General features: G+C 41.9%; 2 protein-coding genes across 4 annotated transcripts in view; both read right to left on the minus strand.

The window, feature by feature from the left end:
- LOC118410972 (probable ATP-dependent RNA helicase DHX37) overlaps positions 1–20,603 on the minus strand; it is a 34,197-nt gene extending 13,594 nt beyond the window's left edge. For 2 of the 3 annotated variants that reach the window (XM_035812959.1, XM_035812958.1), the window contains exons 1-4: positions 12,128–12,331; positions 6,957–7,075; positions 3,018–3,187; positions 1,218–1,754 (exon numbers count right to left, since the gene is read on the minus strand). In XM_035812959.1, the coding sequence (XP_035668852.1) occupies positions 1,218–1,754; positions 3,018–3,187; positions 6,957–7,056 (807 nt within the window). In that variant the 5' untranslated portion in view covers positions 7,057–7,075; positions 12,128–12,331. Of the gene's footprint in view, positions 1–1,217; positions 1,755–3,017; positions 3,188–6,956; positions 7,076–12,127; positions 12,332–20,571 lie in introns of those variants that run through there. The other variant, XM_035812960.1, reaches the window with a different exon arrangement.
- LOC118411661 (zinc finger protein 208-like) lies at positions 15,182–17,500 on the minus strand. The gene is made up of 2 exons (XM_035814139.1): positions 15,616–17,500; positions 15,182–15,447 (listed from the first exon to the last, which is right to left on the minus strand). The coding sequence occupies exons 1-2, from the start codon at positions 17,498–17,500 to the stop codon at positions 15,182–15,184; spliced, it is 2,151 nt and encodes a 716-aa protein (XP_035670032.1).
- Positions 20,604–24,246: the final 3,643 nt, after the last annotated feature.

Here is a 24,246-nt window from a genome sequence, read left to right on the forward strand (position 1 = left end):
GGTTTGTTTTTCAAGAGAGTGGCAGGCTGTGGTTACCCGCATCAGCAACCAATGAACCTTGTGGCAAAGTTGTTTTATTCTACACTTGCATGTTCAAGTTTAGATGGCAAAAATAAACCACTCTCTGCTCTACATCACTGATTCACATAGCCCATTTAGCCGGAATGGTTTGATCCACTCACACCGGGAAGGTGACTATTAGACTATTAATATATAATTTCAATTAAGTATGACCATCAAATTGATTCATAGATTGCAGACTGGGAGGGAGGAAATCTCATACATAGGAAGACAAATAAACTTCATGGACACAGTATCAATCAGAAAATGTGTAAAGAGACATCAACAGTTATGAAGTTCGTCACCCAGGAACAACAGTCTCCCTTCCATAGTAGAAAGTACAGTACACACAGTTACCACTGACCTCAGGATGGTAGCAGAACTACCAGAAATGGGCAGGTAGTTGCTTTTTGTGTGTGTACTAATACAAGGCATGATCAATAAGTTTACAGGTTCACCCAGAAATACATGTAAGGTGTAGAACTCAAATTTCAGGGATAATCATTGAGTATTAAGCCTTTAGCTTTTATGAAAATCAACTATAATTCAAATCATTGCGTTCATTACTTTTCTGGCGACACCCAGTAACGTGAGAAAGAAGGATAACTGAGCTGCGACCTAAGGTGTGTGGGTCAACTTGCTCTGCTGAAAGGCACTTCTTTATATTGCAGTTGAAATGCAAAGGGAATCCTCGTCAAACATTTTGAAAATGTGCTCATACAATGTAGACTTCATGGAAGGGATCATGACTCATACAACTCTGAACACAGTTCACTCTGTTTTTCTCACACTTACCTACTTATTTTGACATCTTTTTGTAATATCATTGATTTGTTCTGGCAGTTCATTCTAGTGATGCTGATGAGTGAAGGATGTCACTCAAAATGTCCAGAAGTAATCTTCGAATCTTACAAAATGTATTCTGTAGTAGAGATTGGATTTTCTTAATGACCACAAAAATCAAAATTTGGTGGCCATTGATAACAGACTTCATACTAATTATGCCTTAAGATTTATTCTGGATGGGGACGCAAACTTATTGATCACCAATCATACACGTACCACAAAGAACTTTGATACTAGGCCAGATATTTTTGCATCAGCAGTGATTTAACAATGTGACGGCACAGTAACGGCAGTCTACATCTCTAACTTACCTGTTCTTCAGCCAAGATTGGCAGCTGTAGTCGGGACTCTTGGATGTCAGGCCTTCTCTCTACAGGGACATACACTGCAGGGGTGCTGTCTCTCCTCTCTCTCTTTCCAGTGGACTGTGCCTTTTCATCTTTTTTCCTTTGTGTATTTGCTACGTCATCACTTCCCTTTTTTCCTGTATAACATTCTTCAGCAGTCTTTTCATCATATTTCACAATATCACTATCTTCCTTTTCTACTTGTTCTCTCTCGATGCTCGTAATTTCTTCCCTGTTTTTGTTACAGATTTCAGTTTCATTGTTATCATCAAGGTCACTGTCACTACTTTCACTTTCACTTTCGGTCTCGACCTCCTCTGTCATCTTCCTCTTCTTACTGCCACTGATGCTGTTGACCTTACATGACCCCGTTGCGGAGGTGGCAGGGTAAGGGTGAGGTCGTTTTGTCAGCTTACCATGTATCGTCTGAGTGGACTGTAGGAGTTTCAGTTCCTCAGAGTGAACCTGAACTTGAGATAGCGACTCTAGTAAGTCTGCTCTCTGGAAGGAAGAGAAAGAAAGGAATTTGAGAGGCATGAACAGTTACTGAAACTTGTGTGGGATGAACAGTATAGCAAATATTTCTTCTACCTAGCTGTGGACAGAACTCACTGTGAAACAAGAGTGACGGACATATGTCAACAATTATCCCTTTACCTACAGGCACAACATGGGCACCTTCAAGATCTTCTTAAATTCCCAAGTTCTTAGATTAATGCTAAAATCTACCTGTACAAATAAGCATTGGGCTTTTTTTCTACTAATAGTCATCTTCCAATGATATTACTATTGACATAACCTGTGCAAATAAAAGTTGATTGGTGTAGAATGATCGGCAGATCCACCAGGAAACAGAAGACACCTCAATGCAGTATATAGGATGTATTCTGATAGGACTGATAGAAGGTTACACAGTTTTTCCCAAAATCTGTGGAGATGTCGGGAGGGATCTAGACCGTAGGGGACACCCGTGGCGCTCGAATTGCAGTCATAACACATCGCGTGGTTTTCAAGATGGCAGCAGAACAGTCAGCATTTCTGCTCATGACAGATCATGATGTTCTCTCTGTACCTCACTGGCGTGTTTTTAAACATGAGAATATCAGGAATGACGACACTGGCCAACTACATTTGTATGGCAGCTATGATCAACCCTGCTTTCGTCCTCCCTGCCCTGATCATGGTGGAGGTGGCGAGCCGCTCCTTCGCTCGATCTCGCATCATGCAAGGAGTCCCGTGTCCATTAAGGAGCAACACCACTTGTCCTTGACACGCTGAGCAAAGCAGAGTAGTACCACTGTACAGTAGTAGCAGCACTAGTATCACAAACTGATGCAGCTGTATATAGCATAATGAGCCCACGTTATATGCTAATGAGCCATCCCGAAGTCAGGACACATCTACACACACATGGAAGTTGTTGGGGACCCGTGCTAAGCTGTCGGGCGAATACTCTGGACCTTATGGGATAAATTTTGCAGACGTCTTGACGGCGATGTCTGCAGTTCCATCCAGACGCTGAAAAAAGCTGCTAGTGACAAGCTGTCGGCTCGCAGATATCGGGAAAAACTGTGTCTACATCGTGCTTAGGTGTGCATGTCCCACATATGACCTGTCATAGAGTACTGTGTGCCTGTGACGCATCCTGGACTAATCACAAAACAACCTCACAATCCCACTAAATGTGACACTTACATACATGTGTAGTACATTTTGTAACTAACATAATAAACGAAACTGCTGAAAAACAAAAGATATTCCCACCTTTGCTTTCTTCTCCTTTTGCTCAATCTTCCTCTGAAGCAATTTCTTTTGTTTTTTGCTGAGAGGTTTTTGCTGAGGCTTATTAGATTTCTCCACCTTTTTCACCTTTCTCTTCTGAGATGGCAGCACCAGGGCATTGCAAGCATCAATCCCCGACACCTCTTCTTTGTCTGGAGGAAATGCAGTAATTTTTTTTCATTCTGCTTATCAAATATAGGTCAGTTACAAAATGTGTGACTTGTTCTATTTTCACAACTTAATAACATAGGGATAATGAGCCTATAACAAAAATTCAGGTGCATTTGTATCTCAAAATATATAATAGTATCATAGAATAATACCTTCTTCTGCAAGTTCTGGAGTGGAATGCTCATTTAAAGAGCCTAAGATGCCAATGTTATCAAATTTAAAATTCTCTGAAATTACTTTTCAACCATCAAAATATTGCTTATGAACAGCGTTCCCGCCAGGCATACGTCTTTACGTCTTTGGACGCATTTTTTTCTGGAAAGACGCACTCGGCTCGGCTGAATGCGTCCATAAAAAAATCTGAAAGAAAGGCTGACCTGTACCACCAGTGTACAAAATGTATCTGGAATCTTTTAACAAATCTGTCTTTCTAAGAAGGAATCCTACCTTTACAATTCATACTTCAAATTCTTCACTTTCCGGTCATCCCAGTAGTCTGGGCATGGGGCAGAGCGCGGCACGTTTTACAACTAGCGGACCCATGTACGACACACCCCGCCACGCGCCAGTCTGAGCTGTTCGTTGCGCAATGTAATTTTTTGTAGTCCGTGAAATACATCTGACAGTCAGCATTCTCACTCGAAGAAATCTTATGCAGATTTTATATTATGATCATATTAACATGATACTTATTTGTCCTCATTTTCACGTATTTGTTAAAGATTTGTGGGTAATACTAGTATTGAACAAACAAACTGTTCTGCGCGAGTGCTGCACATCTCAACAAAAGTTCTCACGCTGTGGGCAGTTGATTGGCAGTCGGTATCTTTGACAACAGGCTGCCGGCGCCAAGCAGTCAAGATTGGCCACCAGGTCCAAATCCAATCATCTTAATAACCAATCAGCGTTTGATAAATGTAATGTTACACTCTATCATTGGTCACCGGGAAAAAATCAAAAGTCACCGAGTATTAGCGCACGTGACGTTGGTAGCCGCCCGTGTCGTCTGGCAACTTGAGTTTCTTCTCTAGCTACTAACAATCACTATTAAAGTTTCCCCATTTATCCAAGTTAAAAAAACGGTGCGCGGTAAGTAAGTGAAGAATCCAAAACTATACATTTTATTTCTTATTTACAAAATTTCTTTTGTTTCAAAAAGACAAAATTTGCGGCAGAAATGGGGCCGCAATATTGTTGTCAAGCGTCGATCGAGTCGGCTGTGCACTAGCGTTGGCCTCCGTGGCACATGGCGCGGCACGCCCCCCTCCCCAGACGGACTGTCGATCGCAGCGCCCAGCACGTTGGGACGTCTTTCTGGCTACTGCTTCAAGGCTACACCGGCACTGATCACTGCCAATGACGCAGCAGATCGTCCTCCTTCGAGTGATGTATAACGTTCTTGGTCTATTTAAAAAGAAATCCAGCAAAAGATTTCACGCCGAAAACGGGGTTACCTGAGGTCGCAGGAAACAAACGCACGCTCGTGGAAAATGACAGCAAGGCCTTGTAAAACCCCACCGATTCGAAAAATTTGAGTAAAATCATCGGGCAAAATAGAAAAAAAAACACGGCGCCGTTATTTTATCGTCTCGGAAAACGTTTTGATGCGGGAGGGCGCAACATCGACCGTACGAGGTAGACATTTTTTTTAATTTAATGACGGAAAAAAATAGGCATAATTTTTCCATGGGCTGACGAACTGGCTAGAGCCCTGTTTCGAAGCATCAAAAATTTTCATATAGACATGTCTGGACAAATAAAACCCCGGCCAGATCACGGAAGGCTGATTCCCTGTGCTTATAGTTTTTTTTAATATAACGTATTTTGATGAAGAGGGTGGTCGTCGATAACTGAAAATGGGAGTAAAAGAGGCAACCGACATCCAATCTCAAGTACATGATTATCCACTCAAATTGCAGGAAATTGTGTTCTAGAGGGTTAGAAAATCCAAAATTTTCCCGGGGGAGCATGCCCCCGGACCCCCCTAGAATGCGAGCGCCTGCGGCGCTCGTCTCGCGCCTCCGGCGCTCATTACGCCCCTCCCAAATATTTGGACGCATATTTTCAAGAACCTGGCGGGAACGCTGCTTATGAACATAGACATTTGCACAAAAATACGCCCTTCTATTGTTATTGAACATTATCATATAGCCAGGCTTCGCCGACCAATCAGAATGCCCCGTTCCATGTTGGTTATGACACCGTAACACATACAAATGTAGATTCCAGCCAGCTTGGTGTGTATCGCTCCTTCTGATTGATCAGAATGAATCGACACCGGCACGGATTTTGACCAATCAGAAGGAGCGATAAACACAAGAAAGTAAGGGATATGCAGGCATTGGCCGATCAAAACGAGCGAAACATGTGCCAGAGCAGAGGGAATAAGTACAGACTGCAAGGGGAAATGGCTCCTTCTGTTAACATTGAGAATAAGTTTTGTTGTTCTAAAAAGCCAAAAACTGCAATGTTTCGAATATTTTCTGTGGAAATTTTGGTTTCAAAATGCAATCTGTAATCTCCTTACAAATGTATGTACTAGTACCAAAGAACAAATGTGAATGTTTAGAAATTCGACAAAGGAATTCACGCGCATAGTATCAAGGGATCTATGCGTCATACAGGAGTTTGCAAGTTTGGGTAGGCTATATGATAATAATGTTGATGACCCGCCTGTTCCTCAGAGTACATGGTGTCATAACGCCTGCTTTGCTCAATCGGTGGTTTTATTCGGTGGTTATAGGAAAGGACCAGGTGTTATGACACCATATACACCTCGGGGCGAGTCATTAACCCTTCACTGTCATATACAGGCTGATCATTTGACATCATCTGAGCCATGTTGGATTACAGTGTACTATGAGTTCAGTTCAGTTCAGTTCATCTGGTGACGCTATAAAGGTGCCATTGCTTTTCCAATTACCCACCAGTATGGACGGGGAATTCAAATTATAATTACTATGAATAGAAAGCCAGGTGACGTTTACCACTGGTGCTTGAATTTCTAGGCATTTAACAGAAATGTATCAATCAATCTGGCACCAGAACCAATCAGAGGGAGAGTTCACAGAACACTGACCAATCAGAATAACACCCAGGTGTTACTGTTGTACCAGTTCAGAAAAACCGGACCTGAAAAAAATCAGTGGACCGGATGCTGGACTGGTTTGAAAATTAACAGATTATACTGGCAGGCGTTCGAGTGTTTTGGGGCTTATAGGTCTAAGAAAAAAACAAGAGAGAAATAGAGGAGAGTTGATAGTCATTTTTTTTACCAGGCTTCTACAGTCAAACTTGGTCTAGAAGTTAAACAGAGGCAGGTACTGAGGTAGCATTGTTTAAATGAATCAGATAGGATTTGAACGCGTCAATGGACGTCGGATACTCCACCAAACAGAATCCTTTGCAGCAAAATGGACCATTTTGTTTTCAGTATCTCACATTCACAAGTTTTCACAGATCATAGGTCCAGGTTAAGGTGAAAAAGTAAATGTAAATTTTCATTTATTCAGTGGTTTTAGCAAATGACCAGGCCTTATATAACATATAAGTTCTAATTTACACACCTTGGGGCAGGTCAATAACCCTTTATTAACTTTTATGGTTCGATGTTCACAATATCAGAAGGGTGTCAAACATTTATGTTCATTGAATATAGTCTAATAATACTATATTCTTATTAATGATACTAATAAAATGTTGTATTTTGGTATCTTCTGCCCTTTAATTTAAACTAGTCCTCTCTCATACCCTGTAGTTCAAGCTTGATGTCCTCAGTGCCAGCGTTGTCAATCGTAATGCCCACTCCCTGGCGCGCCTTCCAGTTGTGTCTTCTCTTCAACCGGCCCATAGCTGACAACACTACAGTGCTGGAAACATGTTCAGAATCAGAGTTCATGTCAACTAATATTGTTACCATTGCGTATTTGTATGGATCATACTAAAATTGTTCAGGAACCATTGCTATTTTTTTATAGGTGGTAACAGCCCACATGCACCTACATCATAGGGTATTTATGTATAAAACCCAGTACATGGACCAGTGCAGGTTAGGTGCAGGTAGACATCAGAAATACCTGCACAGCTCCATTTTTACCTGCACTAACCTGCATATGCAGGTGGTATTTTGAGCCCTGTTATGATATTAACGCAAGGTTACCAGTTTACGGTCGATTTGTTAACAATGAAACAACCAGAGGGGCGAGTAGAAGAGAAAGAAACAACATGCCCCCTACCCGGGATCGAACCGGGGTCGGCAGATTACCAGCCATGACCGCTATCGCTGTCGCCACAAAAGCCCTTGGGCAAGGACGGTAGGCAGTACTTGAACACCACTGTTACAACAACTCAGTTTTCAGGAAAACGCGCTTGCAGAAGTGAAAAGCTCTCCTTTTGGAAGATATCTTAGTCGGTCTGCCTCAACTTCTGTATGGCATCATATTTCTTCTGTTGGATTTATTGCTGTGCGAGCTTCATCAATAAACAAGTCTGCAGCCCCAAGAATTCTTTCAGGGTGACCAGTTTATGGTCAGTTGAGTGTTTCTCTCTGGGGTTATTTTTCCAAAGGCCATATAATTGATCATTTCCCATAAAAAGTTCCCCAAGAAGTCCACTGATATAACACGATGGATAATTGTTTATATCGACGCCATGCCGTGCACTTTGCATCTCCGCTAAACGTACAGGTAAGTCATCTTTGCCACAACGCGTTCAGTATAGTATTACATATGGCTTCCTCACGCCGTGCCCTCCCACATACATTTGACTAAAACAGCGCCCTTTTGCGATTTTGCCCTGCCCTCCAGAGTACCAACCATGAACTGCATAGTCACATGATGCAACATGGCGTTCTAAAACTACCGGCTCGGCGACGACAGTCACTTGTTTTCATGCAGTTTTTAAGTGCTTCCTTTGGATAACATACTAGTACATAAAATCATCATGGATTCTTAAGATAAGGATTGCAGGTTTGGTTTCAGACGCTGTTGCAATTGATATAGAGTTCAAGGTTCAAGGTTCAAGGATTTAGAAAGAGGGGATGAAGTAAGCTGTCAACAATCACGATCAAAACCGGGCCATCTGTAACAGTGTTCTACGAGGGTCTGCATGGGGGGTCCTGACAACGATTTACGCTAAATTCGGCATGGCTGACTACGCTTTACGTTAAATTCACGAAGGCTACCAACGTTTTACGCTTCACATCACTACGAATTCCGTAAAATAAAATAGCTTCCCTACGCCTTATGGAAAATAGCATGCAGACTCTCTTCTACGATCCCATGCGTCAATTTCAATTGTTGTAAGGCTTGTCAAACGTTTACTCGACTGCTTTGCTGGATGCAAACATATATCATAAATAAAACACAGACGCAAAGATCATATAGACATACTTCTTGCCTGCTGAAGAGAATTTTTCACAATTCACCTCGAAGTCTGCACCTGCCCTTAAGTGACCGTAAACTGGTCCTGCAAGTACACTGGTTACCTTGCGTTATACTCAAAAAGGTAAGAAATTCACACAATTTACCACTATGGAAATATACTACTGCCAGTATTTCTCATTTGTTAGGCAAATGAGGTCTTCATTTGATATCAATCAACATAATTTCCTCTTTCTCTTCTTCTGACGTTAGAGGAATGACTCCCAAGCCACGAAGGCTTTTTCCCTCCATCATTAGTCTCTACTAGACTCCGGATCGCTAGAAAATCGTAGAAATGGAACAAATAGAGAGGAATATAACCGGCCAGGGAACAGCTCGCGATCCCAGGAGTCTGTCGACTTTCGGTTTGATGAAAGGCCATAAAACTAATCCGCTCATTTTCTGCACAAAGACAGTAGCTTCGGAGTTCAGATTATTTAAGCCATAAATCAATTAACGCGCCGTGGGGCGCGCCAGTCTCTCAGCGTCCCGCAAACGCGGACTATTTCTATAAGCCTTTTTCGGTACAAACGTCAAACTGTTCCCAATCCTTGATTTTATAACGATAACTTACATTTAGCGGTTTTAACGACCACTAAATTTTCATCGTGGCTACTTTTTGATTACGCGAATCCACCCCCCTCCCTCTTGATGCGGCACTGTTTACTGGTGTCAAGTCATGTTTATACTAGTACGTTCACAATCATGCTCCATTTCGTAACCGAAACATGCGCACATAACACTAGTAATTCACACAGGAATAAAAAGTGTGTCGTTCTTCAAGAAATAAACATTTAGTTATACGGAAAATTTGTCGTAATTTTTTTACAAACGCAAGGGTACCAAAGCATGGGTATGAAAGCATGGCGTGTTATCATACGCAAACAAATTCGTTACGAGCTGAACTTCGCTGCGTATTTACACAATTGTATTTATCAATACTATTTCACACTACACTTTCAAAGTTTCTCCATACAATTTACAGAATGCTTACGATATTCACGTTTTGCTAAGAGGTTACATAAATCTCCAGAAAATGCCAGCGACATCTTAGCGTGCAGACAACAGCAGCAGAAATGGCGTCACACCAAGGCTTTCTTTAACCTCCTTGGTCACACAAATTGTTTAAAAAAAGAGCAAATACGAAAAAATGCGTTTTAAACCTACAAATTTCTAGCTAGAATTATTCTAATTCATAGCGTCAAAAGTGTAACGGCACTGAACTTTAATCCAACGCAACTTTAATCCAACACTTTTAAGAACCCATCTGTCAGTCAAAAACTAGCTCCGGTATGCAAATTCTTTTGAGTGCTGTACAAAACCAGTAAGGTATACGACTTAAAACCTAGTAAGTTTCAGCTCACAAAGATCGCATGTTGGAGCGACAAGTTAATCAATCTTCCGGTATGTTTCCATGCTGATAATCAAGCCGTGGGAGGAGGGCAGCGATTGTAATTTCAAGCAACCCCACTCTTCGTCCTCACATTACACATTAATTATCACAGTAAATATAGCGAAATATTAATAAACTGTCCATCCAACACAACCAACATGCCTTGAAGTGTCCCTCTTTAAAGTACAGGGCCAGGCTTTGTTACACAAATTCTGTTGAAATCCGAACACGCGCCATTTTGAATCATATTTCAGCACGCTCCTTCACCCCTATTTTCGAAAGTGATCACATCCAAAGGCCAGTAGGACGGATCTCACTGGCGATACCAACAGCCCCACATGGGGGACGTATTGTAGGGAGTTTGTACTGTGTTTTGCGGGTATATTTTTTGGGAACCATTCACAAACAACGTATTTTGCCACCATTTGCTTACCAAACAACGGATGAAAAGTTTCATAGAACGTCATAACTGTGTAGTAGAACAGCAGAACGGATTTGCCGCTGGTTGATGCATTTTGGGGCCGTGTTTTGATCGCGGCTATCAGCAGTTTACCGACATGCCGATTTGCCAATTTAACCTTGAGTAAGTGCCTGCCGATTGATACAAATTTGTCGCTGTAAATATGAAATCCGTAGATAAACAGCTTGTTATATTATTGTGTTGGATTAAAGTTCCACTGGGAATAGAATCCCAAAGGACTTGCTATCAGTTACACTGTCTTTGAAATGTTATTTTCTCGCGACACAACAGAAAGTGGCAGACCAATGGATGTGTAGCAATGGCCGGAGAAACATAGTAAACAATGCACTAAACAGTTTCCAGAATGCGCTAAAGCCCGCTTGTTTATTCATGGTTCAGTTTGGAATTTGCTGGAATGTGTTGGATTAAAGTTCAGTGCCGTTAATATGTAAGTGAGCTTTTTACTTATGTAAAAAAATATATATAATTAATAATTCGGAATCAAACCGCCAGATTTCTCCCGCCAGCCGAGCGCACAAACAAAACAAAGAAAATGGCGCCGCTGTGTGGTTCTTACAAAGTCCGGTAACACCGCATCGAGGTCACCAAGTTTCTGGGGCCTGCCGATGTTTTTGTGTGGGAAGTTTGCGATCTCTTTCGTTTCGAAGCGGGTGACTTCTTTCTGGGACGCCTTCTTGATCGATCACGTGGCCGATTCGCTGACGTCCTCCCGAGTTCTTCGCTGCTAAACCTCAATGCAGAGTTTGGTCCTGACTTCTGAACCATAGTCTGTGGTGGTTATCGCTATGTTTTCTCTTGTCGCTCGCCACTCGCATGTTATTCTAGATCTCCATTTCGTGACAGCAGTATCGAGTGGGCTGTTGTTGTTGTGTTGGCAGCCTCGGCCTTTAGCTGGCCGCAGACCGGCCAGAGTCGGCGGCCGTCAAGCGTACGGTACTCGTCGTGTCAATAAAGTTTTGACTAATTATTCAGAACAACATGAACCGCGCTCCGGCGTGTCTGTTATTTCTATTCATGTTCTTTTTTTCGGAATTTAAGCCTGTAAACTGCCGAGTATTAATTTTAGAGGAAGGTCACATGTGACAGGCTCGCCCCGCTTGGACCGTCACGGGCGAGTAGGAAAGCAATAAAAGGGTTATTTAGCCACTTCGCACCTATTGGATAGCGATTAGTGGACATCAAACAAGACACCGGGATTCCACAGACTCCGACGATCGCGTGCTGTTCCCTGGCCGGTTATATCCCTCTGGCCGGCTTACTCCTCTGATTTGTTCCATTTCTACGATTTTCCAGCGATCCGGAGTCTGGTAGAGACTACTCCATCATGCCCCATATTGCCTTTGGTCCAATAGTTGTGAGAACTCCCACCCAAGTGCGGTCGCCGCAAACTGACCTTAAACTGGTCCTGCACGTAAACTGGTAACCTTACGGTATTTGTTGGACACACGAAAATTATAGACAGGATGTCAGACGCCCGATCGGAATAATATCTATCGGACGGGTGCACATGCGTTCATGTTCCTGATGCCCCCCTCCCCACAACATTTTTAAAAAGCTCTTACCGCAGGTGTAGGGGTATCATATTAGACTTTAAACGCTCTGTCTCAAAAGAGAAGAAACCACTTACGTTGATCTGTGCAAAATCGGCGGTGAGAAAGGTTGTGATTCAAACGGCCGCAAATCTTTCACGACGAACTTTTTTGCGAGCAAAAGCTACTAGTTGAATGACCTTTGACATAGAGGGACATTCCATTAACACAAAGGGGAGTAGAGTAGAGTGAAATGGTCCGCTGGTTCCGTTCTAGAAAACAGGACTTACTTGAAGTACATATCATCAAAACACACAGAATAGTCAAAATACATAGAATAGTATAGTTTTTTTAAAAACTTAGAATGGGGCATTTTCATCAAGTAGTTGTTGTGATACCAGTTACTAGCATCCCGCCACTACATTGTGATAGAATAGCCCAGATATATCGTAATACATGTACTTCAGTTCTACGACCCCATACCTTTACCAAATGATTCCAGCCTTTACAACTGCTGTATGAATTTTTTGTCATTAATTATGCAAAATAGGTTCTCATTTGCATAGATTAATTTACTCAATCATCTCCTCCACAAACAACAGACGTACTCAATCTCTAAAGAAGGAAGGCTTTCATCGCAGTTTAATACTGCTAGGGGGCCCAAACCAATATCACTCACTCTCAGCATCAAGAGCTGTCTACCACTCAAAAATCGTAGCCGCAGCATGTCCAGAACTCAAGATATAAAACCAGAAGTTCCGGTGAAGTACCATAACAGGATGCTAGGGGGGCCAAAATCTCATCGTTTTCAAGTATCATCAAGACCTACCCACAGACCAAATATCAATACAATCCATACAGGTGTTCTCGAGTTATGTTAACACACACACAAACGCCACCCAACATAACGTTATAACCTTGGCAAAGGTAACTAGTTGTCTCTACCAGACTATTCATTTTGTGCTCGTCCTGTTGTCAGCTATTCACCTTGCTCAGAAAATGTCAACAGCTGTCGACCATCTGTTCATGGTATCGCTGATAACTTCGCTCTACTTTGAATATATAGTTATCACCTATTTACAGTAATTTTTTGTAGCCTCTGGCCAATGGCTCTTTACGTTTTGATGGGAAGATGGTTGGTACTTAAATTATGATAATGCAGTCTTCATATACATGTACAGTGCAGAAAGTGGACATGCATGTTGACATTGTGTGTAACATGTGTTTGTCAACACTTTACAAATCACAAGACAACGTATGAAATCAACTGCCTTTGGTGTTTAAATAGAAACTGACAAACTGGATTATTGTAGATTTTTTTTTAATCAACTACTTAAGGAGCCTGTATATTTAGCATCATTACAGATGATATGCGGCCCATACAAATACCAATCATACTGATAATGATATCATATTACAACATAAAAAAAGGTAAGTCACATTACAGTCAAAGCCTCAAAGTTTACACACTTAATTGTGTTCAATATAGCATTAACGTTACCATCAACTCAAATCTATACAAACATTTGTACATGTGAGAACTTAGGCTTGGGCTTGATTTCCAAACCATGCCCCAGCCGGGATGTTTGCGGAAACGAAAAGTAAAAGTGTTTACCAAGGAATATACACAAATTATGCCAATGACTAATATTGTTTACGTTTTGTGTGTTTTGTTGCCTTTGATATAATTTTTCATATCTGAAAGCTACCCAGCCGGGCCCCGGGTTGGGAATTGTGACCCAGGCCTTAACTAGCACTAGGAATAAGAGTTTAAGTGAACTTCAATGACAGCTGACTTGAAAGTGTTCACGTTAGGTCTCACTGGAAACAATGGAAGTGAATTCCAATGCCTACTCGTCCGTAGAACGTATGATGATAGGTGAATTAACAAGGTAAGGGTGAGCTCTTGTGGATGATCGGGTTACTCCCGTCCCGATTGCACGTGTCGGCATGATTCCTGAAAGTTCCTCGGAAGGTTGCAGGAACATGTGCCGGTAGAAGGTGCAGAGACTGGCTACTTTCCTCCTGTGGTCCAAGAGGAAGATGCCGGCATACTGTGGATCCCACAATCATAAGCACAAAATTTTTCTGCAATGTACCCGGACACTAATATACTGTACAAGAGAGTTTACTTCTTCTGTATAGTGAACACTTCATTAAGGATTTACAAACTGGCAGATGACATTCATACTTTCTTGTATCCACACGGTCTGATACTGTATAAAGGGACTCTTTTTTACAACCATTTTTCTCTCTGACGATCTGTCACTTTCTTCAGGTCACCTTCTTCACCTGGTTCAATGTGAATCATTCAGAATTGCCCTAAGGTGACAGACAGTCACCAAAATGTTGGTGTGAATAATTGATTGCTAGATGACAAAGAACTGAAACACAGAACAAAACTAAAAGCCGTTGACATTACAGAACTTCTCACTTTCCTAGTTATCACCACATATTCCGTATTCAGAGAAAATATATACCAACAGAGACTTGGTACAGCTAAGGGAAGCACGTACTGGCCAATTTGTTCATGGAATGGTTGGAACAACAGGCTATAACAACAGACTCAGACATGTTTGGGACTGCATCCTTGCAGCTGGGTCACAAAGCAGCAAGGATGCGTAACGTATCATGTTTGAGAACATTCCAATGTCAAGTTATTACAAAGTCACAATACAATAGGTTCGGATTGCATTGACTCAGTACAGTCTATTTCATATAGCGCTAACAAAGACGACAGATGGTTGTAAAAATGTTTAATTAAGGAAGGTTTTGTCAAGGAGCTTTTAAAAGCTCCTTGGTTTTGTAAGACGTTTATTTATTTACGTTGTTCAATTTCATACCTGTGGACCAGTATTCTTTTACGATTCCTAGAATTATTGCAGGCTGCACACAATACTTAAGTACTATATCATTAGGCTTGCCCCGGATGTGTTGCCAAAAAACGGTTTTGTACCGGTAAAAAGCTTACTGTCTGAAGTAACAGTTTGCATATTGGGTTTCTCAACAGTTTGAATTTGCTTGTTGGATTTCTCACTAGCGTGAGCTTCCATGTTAGATTTCTCACTAGTGTGAGCTTCCATGTTGGATTTCTCACTAGTGTGAGCTTCCATGTTGGATTTCTCACTAGTGTGAGCTTCCATGTTGGATTTCTAACTACTAGTGTGAGCTTCTATATTGGATTTCTCAACTGTGTGAGTCTGCATGTTGGGTTTCTCACCAGTGGGAGTTTCCAGGAAGGATTTTACACCAGTGTGAGTCCGCATGTGGACTTTCAAATTACTGCGTCGGTTGCACTGCCTGCCGCACACCCCACAGCTGTAAGGTTTCTCGCCGGTGTGAGTTAACACGTGTCGCCTGAGTTCACCACGTTCTCTAAACCCTCTGCTACAATCATCACATTTGTAGGGCCTCTCACCTGTGTGAGTCCGCATGTGGATTTTCAAGCTATCTGATCTACTAAAGTGCTTGTCACACTCCTCACACTTGTACGGTTTCTCACCAGTGTGAGTACGCATGTGCTTCTTCATGCTTACTGATATTGTAAAGGTCTTGCCACACTCCTCACATCTGTAGGGTTTCTCACCGGTGTGAGTCCGCATGTGTCTAATTAGGGAATAAGACAGTTTGAAGCGTTTGCCGCATTCCTCACACTGGTTGGGTTCCTCTCTATTGTGAGTTAGCATGTGGTTGTTTAGACACCCCAGTTTAGTAAACTCCTTGCTGCACCTGCCACATATGTAGGGTTTCTTCCCAGTGGGAGTGTCCATGGAGGGTTTCTCACTAGTGGTAGAGTCGATGGAGGGTTTCTCAGCAGTGTAAGTGTCCATGGAGGGTTTCTCACCAGTGTAAGTATTTATGGAGGGTTTCTCACCAGTGGGAGTGTCCATGGAGGGTTTCTCACCAGTGCAAGTGTCCATGGAGGGTTTCTCACCAGTGCGAGTGTCCATGGAGGCTTTCTCACTAGTGGTAGTGTCCATGGAGGGTTTCTCACCAGTGCAAGTGTCCATGGAGGGTTTCTCACCAGTGCGAGTGTCCATGGAGGCTTTCTCACTAGGGGAAGTGTCCATGGAGGCTTTCTCACTAGTGGTAGTGTCCATGGAGGGTTTCTCACCAGTGTAAGTGTCCATGGAGGGTTTCGCACCAGTGGGAGTGTCCATGGAGGGTTTCTTTCCAGTGGGAGTGTCCATGTAGGGTTTCTCACCAGTGGGAGTGTCCATGGAGGGTTTCTCACCAGTGTAACTATTTATGGATGGTTTCTCACCAGTGGGAGTGTCCATGGAGGGTTTCTCACCAGTGGGAGTGTCCATGGAGGGTTTCTCACCAGTGGGAGTGTCCATGGAGGGTTTCTCACCAGTGGGAGTGTCCATGGAGGGTTTCTCACCAGTGGGAGTGTCCATGGAGGGTTTCTTCCCAGTGGGAGTGTTCATGGAGGGTTTCTTCCCAGTGGGAGTGTCCATGGAGGGTTTCTCGCTAGTGGTAGTGTCCGTGGAGGGTTTCTCACCTGTGCGAGTGTCCATGGAGGGTTTCTCACTAGTGTAAGTGTACATGGAGGTTTCTTCACCAGTATGAGTTTCCATGTACTGTTCAGCCCCAGTGTGAGTTTCCATGTAGGGTTTTTCAATGGTGTGAGTGTGCATGTGAACCTTTAAGGCATGTGATAAGCTAAACCTCTTGCCACACTTGTCACACTTGTGGGGTCTCTCACCGGTGTGTGTCAGCATGTGTCTCTTCAAGTGATTAGCACGATGGAAGGACTTGCTGCACATTTTACACTGGTATGGTCTCTCTCCAGTATGAGTCTGCATGTGAACCTTGAGATAATTGGCCCGGGTGAACTGTCTGCCGCACTCCTCACACATGTAGGGTTTCTCACCGGTGTGAGTGAACATGTGCCTCTTGAGGTCACACCGTCCACTAAAGCATTTGCTGCAGTCCTCACATTTGTAGGGTTTCTCACCAGTGTGCGAGCGCATGTGGATTTGTAGGGTGTATGATCTTCTAAACTGCTTGCTGCACTCCTCACAAGTGTACGGTTTCTCATCTGTGTGAGTCTGCATGTGACACTTAAAGTGGCAAGGGAGGCGAAAGCACTTGTCACAGACCTCACACTGGTAGGGTTTCTTTTCAATGTGAGTTTGCATGTGGTTCTTTAGATAGCCCAGCCGATAAAACTCCTTGCTGCATCTGCCACATACATAGGGTTTCTCAGCCATGTCAGTTTCCAGGTTGGGTTGCTCATCGGCATGAGTTTCCAAGAAGGGTTTCTCTCGAGTGTAAGTTCCCATGTAGGGTTCCTCACCCGTGTAAGTTTCCATGTAGGGTTCCTCACCAGAGTAAGTTTCCATATAGGGTACCTCACCAGTGTAAGTCTGCCTGAGGCTCTGCAATACACTGGAGGACTTGCCCCCCTCCCCACATGGGTCCAGTTCTTCACTGTTGACTTCTGTCTTTACTGTAACTTTGGACATGTCTGCAACAAGTCTGTAACCATAGAAACAATCATGTTAAAACTTGGTACAAAGTCTTATTTCTTTGTTAGTCTAGAAATTAAACAAAAGCAATTTGGCATAAATGGAAGTGGTTCCTACATGAAGAGCCCTATGCAACAACAAAAAATTAAGAGCGAGGCTATTGACACACTGAGTGTGTCAATAGCCTAAACAGGCTATTGACACACTCAGTGTGTCGATAGCCTGACACACTCAGTGCACTATTTTTTTTTACACTAGAAACCAATAAAATGAGAAAATCTTACGATAATATTTGACAGTCAACACTCTGAAAATACAAGTGGCATTCTATGTCCATCATCAACCGAAAATACGATATTTTTCACGCGTTTACGGCACCATTTTTAACATTGGAATCTGTCATACAATATGGTGCTAGTTTTACTGTCACCGCATGTGATCATGTTGGCTCTGTTTTGGAACACGTTTTCAGCTGTGTTTACCGATTTCCTGCCGTTTGGGAGAATTTGTGGCCTCAAAACTTATATTACAAGTGAAGCGAAGTTATAGTTGTTGTTTTACGAAAATCATCTTTAATGTGAAAAAAACTCTGTAGCGTCATAGCGAGATCGACCGATATGTTACGAGTACCGCGTAAACACTAGGATGTTTGGATGACATAGCGGCGGGGAAATCCGCATCGCTTCGACCGAATAAAAGTGGATTTTGAGCAAAAATACCGCAGAAATATGGTTAGAAAAACCCACATTTTATTATTTCAGGGGTCCTTGGTCCAATTTTAAAAAAGAAGATAAGTGTACCATCCAAAATAAGAACGTAGCGGGTGGATTCTGCCGATCTGCGGCTGAAAAAAATAAACGTAACGTTACCTAAACATGCACTCTTGAAAATGCAGACCAAAAGTCTCAAAGGTAGGTTTTGATGCGCAAGACTAAAATATTTTTATATCAAATGGATGTTTAAAAAGGTAAAAGGACAATTGAAAAAAAAAAATTTCCAGCGCGGACTCGAACCGGGGTCGGAGCTGGTATAATGGATTCCCGGGTCATTGCACTATCCACTACGCTACCGGCCAATATAGACGGTGGGGCTTGTATCAACAGGTATCCAAATGTAGGACATAACTTGAATATGTCCGTTCATTCCAAGATTCAAAGATTCTTATGTCTAATCTTCCGAACAATGTCTAACCAACTGTTGTTTGTGTAAAATAATGTCGGAAAGTCATGTTACAAGCTCTGATTGGCTGGCTGGCATCTCGGTGTGTCAATAGCCTGTTTGGCTATTGGCACACTGAGTGTGTCAATAGCCACAGCGAAAAATTAATTACCGTTCTATGTTTAAAAATAAAATCATGTAAACTGCAGGATTGGCTTACATCAAGCATGTTCAATCAAAATACATTCTTAACAGCATATGAAATTAAGAAAACTTTGAAGACCTCATACGGAACATTGAAGAGGGCTCCCATGGGGGAGGTATCTGTACATTGTGGTCTTCTAGTCTAGTGGGTAAGAACATCTACACACAAGAATGTACAGTGGGCTAAAGTACATGTACATACAGCACATAATATCAGGACAATGTAGATAGAATATCTTTCTGTTACGTCTTTACATAATAATAGGTTAGGCTAGCGTGCCACAACCTCATACTAAGTACATTTGCCATATGATGTTAAACTTTAGAGCGAGGCTATTGACACACCCAGTGTGTCAATAGCCTAAACAGGCTATTGCCACACTCAGTGTGTCAATAGCCTAAACAGGCTATTGCCACACTCAGTGTGCCAATAGCCTGTCAGGCTATTGACACACTCAGTGCACTATTTTTCTTAATTTTGACACTAGAAACCACTAAAATGAGAAAATCTTACGATTGTATTTGACAGTCAACACTTTGAACATACAAATGGCATTCTGTGTCCATCATCAACCCAAAATACGATCTTTTTCACGCGTTTACGGTAAAGGCCGCATGTAGCCAGTCACAAGTATGCAAATGAGCTAACTATATTTAGTACCATGCAAACACCGCTTCGACCGAAAAAAACGTGAATTTTGAGCAAAAATGCCGCAGAAATATGGTTAGAAAACCCACATTTTATTATTTCAGGGGTCCCTGGTCCAATTTAAAAGATAATAATAAGTGTACCGTCCAAAATAAGAACGTAGCGGGTGGATTCTGCCGATCTGCGGTTGAAAAAAAAATAAACGTAATGTTACCTAAACATGCACTCTTGAAAATGCAGACCAAAAAGTCCCAAAGGTGGGTTTTGATGGTTCTGGTCGTAAGAAGAAAATATTCTTGTATCAAATGGATTTTTTAAAAAGGTAAAAGGACAATTGAAAAAAAAAATTCCAGCGCGGACTCGAACTGGGGTCGGAACTGGTAAAAGGTTTCACAGGACAACGCTCTCCCCACTACGCCACGGCCAATATAGTCGATGAAAGCTGGCAAGCACAGGTATCCATATGTAGGGCATAACTTGAATACGTCTGTTCATTCGAAGATTCAAAGATTCCAATGTCTAATCTTCCGAACAATGTCTAATCAAGGATGTTGAAACTTGTCTAATCAACTGTTGCTTGTGTAAAATAATGTCGGGAATGTCATGTTACAAGCTCTGATTGGCTGGTTGGCATCTCGGTGTGTCAATAGCCTGTTTGGCTATGAGCACACTCAGTGTGTCAATAGCCACAGCGTAAACTTTAAGTATTTCTGATTGATCTTGTACATTAGAAGGTCCTACTTGACATAAATGATATCAGTTGGTCATTTTCTCCACCCAAATAAGTAGTCCTAAGTTCACCAACACCATTGAGATGAACTGCCTATGAAAAAAGAACAGCCCAAATACAAATTCAGTTATTACAATGAGAGACTAGTCTACTGAAGAAGGGGGTTGCCTGAGGTGAGTCAGATGGGGCAATTTGTCGAACATTTTGCAGAAGATGCTTTCTCGCAAGTCGTCATAAAACGGAGCTATAGTATAAGCTATAGTATAGCTTAAGTTACACGCATCACTTATCTTAAACCTCTGTTTAAGCTAAGACAACATATATCACCTGTATCACTCCTGAACAGCAGAAACGTCCTCACCAAAACACCTGAACGAAGAAAGGAACTCGTGACCCGGAAACAGTCAGCTATCAGAACACAGTATTCATGCGCGACCCCCGGGATATAAAGTAGTACGGATAAATTTGTTGAAGGAGAGACAGAAAGTCTTGTTTGGGAGGCAGCCAGATATAACGTGTTCTGCGTTGTAAAGGTTTTGACTTTGAGACAGCATGATTTTGATTGTGAAAGTTTTCTATTTAGTTAATTCTATTTCGTGTATAAATGCGCTCCAAATGTTACGCAACTGCCTCTCTAGTGTGGACCGGCTGCACTTATGTGACCTCCGCAGAGCGGCGTTTCAAAGCCAGTGTGAGAAGGATATTCATGGGGGTTTTATATACTAGTATCTATCTCCATGAAAAAGGTATAGTTTTTGGTGCGAGTTTGTAACTGTTTTAATATGTCTGTGTTTCCGGATATTTGTGGTCAGCATAACTGTGGATGAATTACAATTACAAAAATAGTCTGATTATGTAAACTAGAGTTCAGCGACCTCATACCTCCATGAAAATTTAGAGCTTTCGTAAATTTCATACAATTGACTAACACATTAACATAATGTATGCATGGTGTTGTTCATCATTGACTAACGTACACATGTCACAGTTATAAAATTCCCATTATTAATCATAAAGCGGTTTTGCAATTTTTACATAAATTATGCAAATAAGTTCCTCATTACCATATTTGGTATCTGCGTATATTCCACCTATCATAGTTAACATGTGTTACATTTATTGAAGTCCAGTTATTGAAAACAATGGAATTATACAATTTCCTCATTAATCATGCAAATTAAGTCCTCATTTGCATAAAATGTATATCATTATGAACATATTTGCCTAAGGTACCCGCATGCCTAGTATGATGCCAATCCATCAATCCTTTCTGCAGTTATCCTCTTTAGAATGTCTTGACAAAAACGCCCCTGCAGTTCCGCAATTAAATGTTAGGGGGCTGAAACCTGTCCCACTTTGTCATGACACTGCAAGCTATCTACCAGCCAAATGTCAAGACCATATCACATCCAGGACAAGAGATACATTGAAAAAACTGCCATGATATAATATCCTCATTAATTATGCAAATGTACTCCTATTTTGCATAATTAGTGTTTAATCTTGTACAAAATTGTCTAAGGTACCTACATACCAAAAATGATGAAAATCCGTTGTTCCCTTCTTGAGTTATCCTCGTCAGAAGTTTTTGAAAAAAATGCCCCTGCTATTCCCAAACTAGACGCTAGGGGGCCCAAACTTATGTAATTTTTTCCTGAGCACAAGAGCTATCTAATACTTAAAAATCTTGACCATAGCATGTTCAGAACACCGAGATAGCAAAACCGGAAGTTGCGCTGCAGTACCAAGGCCACACACCAGGGGGCCCAAAATTGACCTTGACCTTCGTCTTCCCAACCCCTACCTACATACCAAACATCATCGTAGTCCATCAAGAGGTTCTCAAGTTATGATGACCACAAATATGCGGACACACAGACACACACACAAACACACACACAAACACACACACAGACACACTCAAAACTATACCTCCATTTTTTCATTTCATGGAGGTAATTAGGAGGTCATTTGTATAATTAATGAGAATATTCTATCATAGCAGTTTTTCGATGTATCTCTTGTCCCGGACATGACATGACATGGTCGCGACATTTGAGTGGCAGGTATCTTTTGACGTCAGGACAAGGTGGAGAAAGTTTCAGCTCCCTAACATTGAATTTTGGAACTGCAAGGGCATTTTTATCAAAACATACATGTAACAAAGAGGATAATTGAAAAAGGCACGACACATTATTTTGAGCATGCAGGTAGCTTAGGAAAAGATGTACACAATGATATGCATGTTATGCAAATGGTAACTTGATTTGCATAATTACTGAGGAATAATATAATTCCATTGTTTTCGATAACTTCAATAAAAGTAGACAAGTGGATCTAGCAATTCTTGATTTTACTAAAGCCTTTGACAAAGTCCCACATAGCAGACTGATATCAAAACTAGAGCATTATGGAATTCAAGGTACCACACTTAATTGGTTAAAGGCTTTCCTAACGAACAGAGAGCAAACTGTAGTGGTAGAAGGGAAGGCCTCAGCTCCAGTTAAAGTAGCGTCTGGAGTTCCGCAAGGAACTGTTCTGGGACCATTGCTCTTCCTCTTGTACATAAACGACTTGCCAGACCAGCTCGATTCAAGTGTGAGGTTGTTCGCAGATGACTGCCTGTTATATGTAGAGCTCTCTACAAAGGAAGATTCACTACTTCTCCAGAAAGATCTGAACACCCTGGAAGAGTGGCAAAGGAAATGGCTTATGCAGTTCAATCCGGATAAATGTTATATCATGCACATAACAAACAAACGAACCCCAAATGTATCCCCCTACCAGTTCTGTGGTCAGACATTAGCAACCACAAAAACCCACCCATACCTCGGTGTTACATTAACAACTGGTCTGAAGTGGGGTGTCCATGTTAACAAAATAACAACCAAGGCTAAACAGACACTGGGAGTAATCAAACGCAACTTGTGGGCATGCCCAGCCAGGGTAAAATCACTTGCATACACGTCACTGGTAAGACCAAATCTTGAATATGCTGCAACAGTATGGGATCCGTATACAAAGAAAGACAAAGATAAACTGGAAAGGGTACAGAACCAAGCTGCCAGATTCTGTACAAACAACTACAGCAGAGATGCTAGTGTTACCAAAATGAAAACAGATCTGCAGTGGACATCACTTGAAGACAGGAGGAAAATGTCCAGACTTTGTATGATGTACAAAATGACCAATAAACTGGTGGACGTACCGACTGATAAGTATCTAACACCAGCTCAAAAACGAACTAGAAACAGTCATGCTTTCAAGTACCAGAGTTACCAACCTAGGATTGATGTGTTCAAAAATTCCTATTTCCCCAGAACTATTGTAGAGTGGAATATGTTATCACCAAGCACAGTAGGGGCATCTTCTCTGGATAGTTTCAGAGAACACTTGCATATAGATGTGCAAAAGTTAGGTGTGATGAGTCGTTCAGTGTAATATAACCAGCTGCTGCCGCGCCGCGTGCCTGCGAAGCTGGTGTGTTACGCCGAAGGGCGGTTATACCGGCTATATAGATACAGATACAGATACAGAAAGTAACACAGTCACGTAATTCTGTCAAATTAAAAGTCACTCGGACAATGCCCGGCCAATTTTGCTTTTAGACACCGTTCACACTCAAAAGAACAAGCGAATTAAACATGATCCGGATCAGAATTTTGTAATCCGATGAAAAAAATGCCAGTTTCACACTCGTTTTCAGACAGTCCGATTACGCACCTACCTAATCCTCTTCGCTCCTTTTGCACTGACGAACTTCCTCCAGTCCTTCCTATCTTGGGCCATCCATCTAACTTTGTGCCAGGTCTTTCGAGCTGCCTTCATCTCCCCTTCTACAGTCCTTATGTCCTATTCTTGTTCGATAGGTGTGGTGGTTTTTTGTTAGCGCATCTCTCCCCAGATACAAGAATACATGTACCCCCTGCGTGGCATAAGCTTGGTTAGCTAATTGTGATAGATTAGCCGATTTGACAGTTCCCCTCTCAGCATGTCATCATA

The sequence above is a fragment of the Branchiostoma floridae genome, chromosome 3 (assembly GCF_000003815.2).
Source record: "Branchiostoma floridae strain S238N-H82 chromosome 3, Bfl_VNyyK, whole genome shotgun sequence".
Taxonomy (NCBI): Eukaryota; Metazoa; Chordata; class Leptocardii; order Amphioxiformes; family Branchiostomatidae; genus Branchiostoma; species Branchiostoma floridae.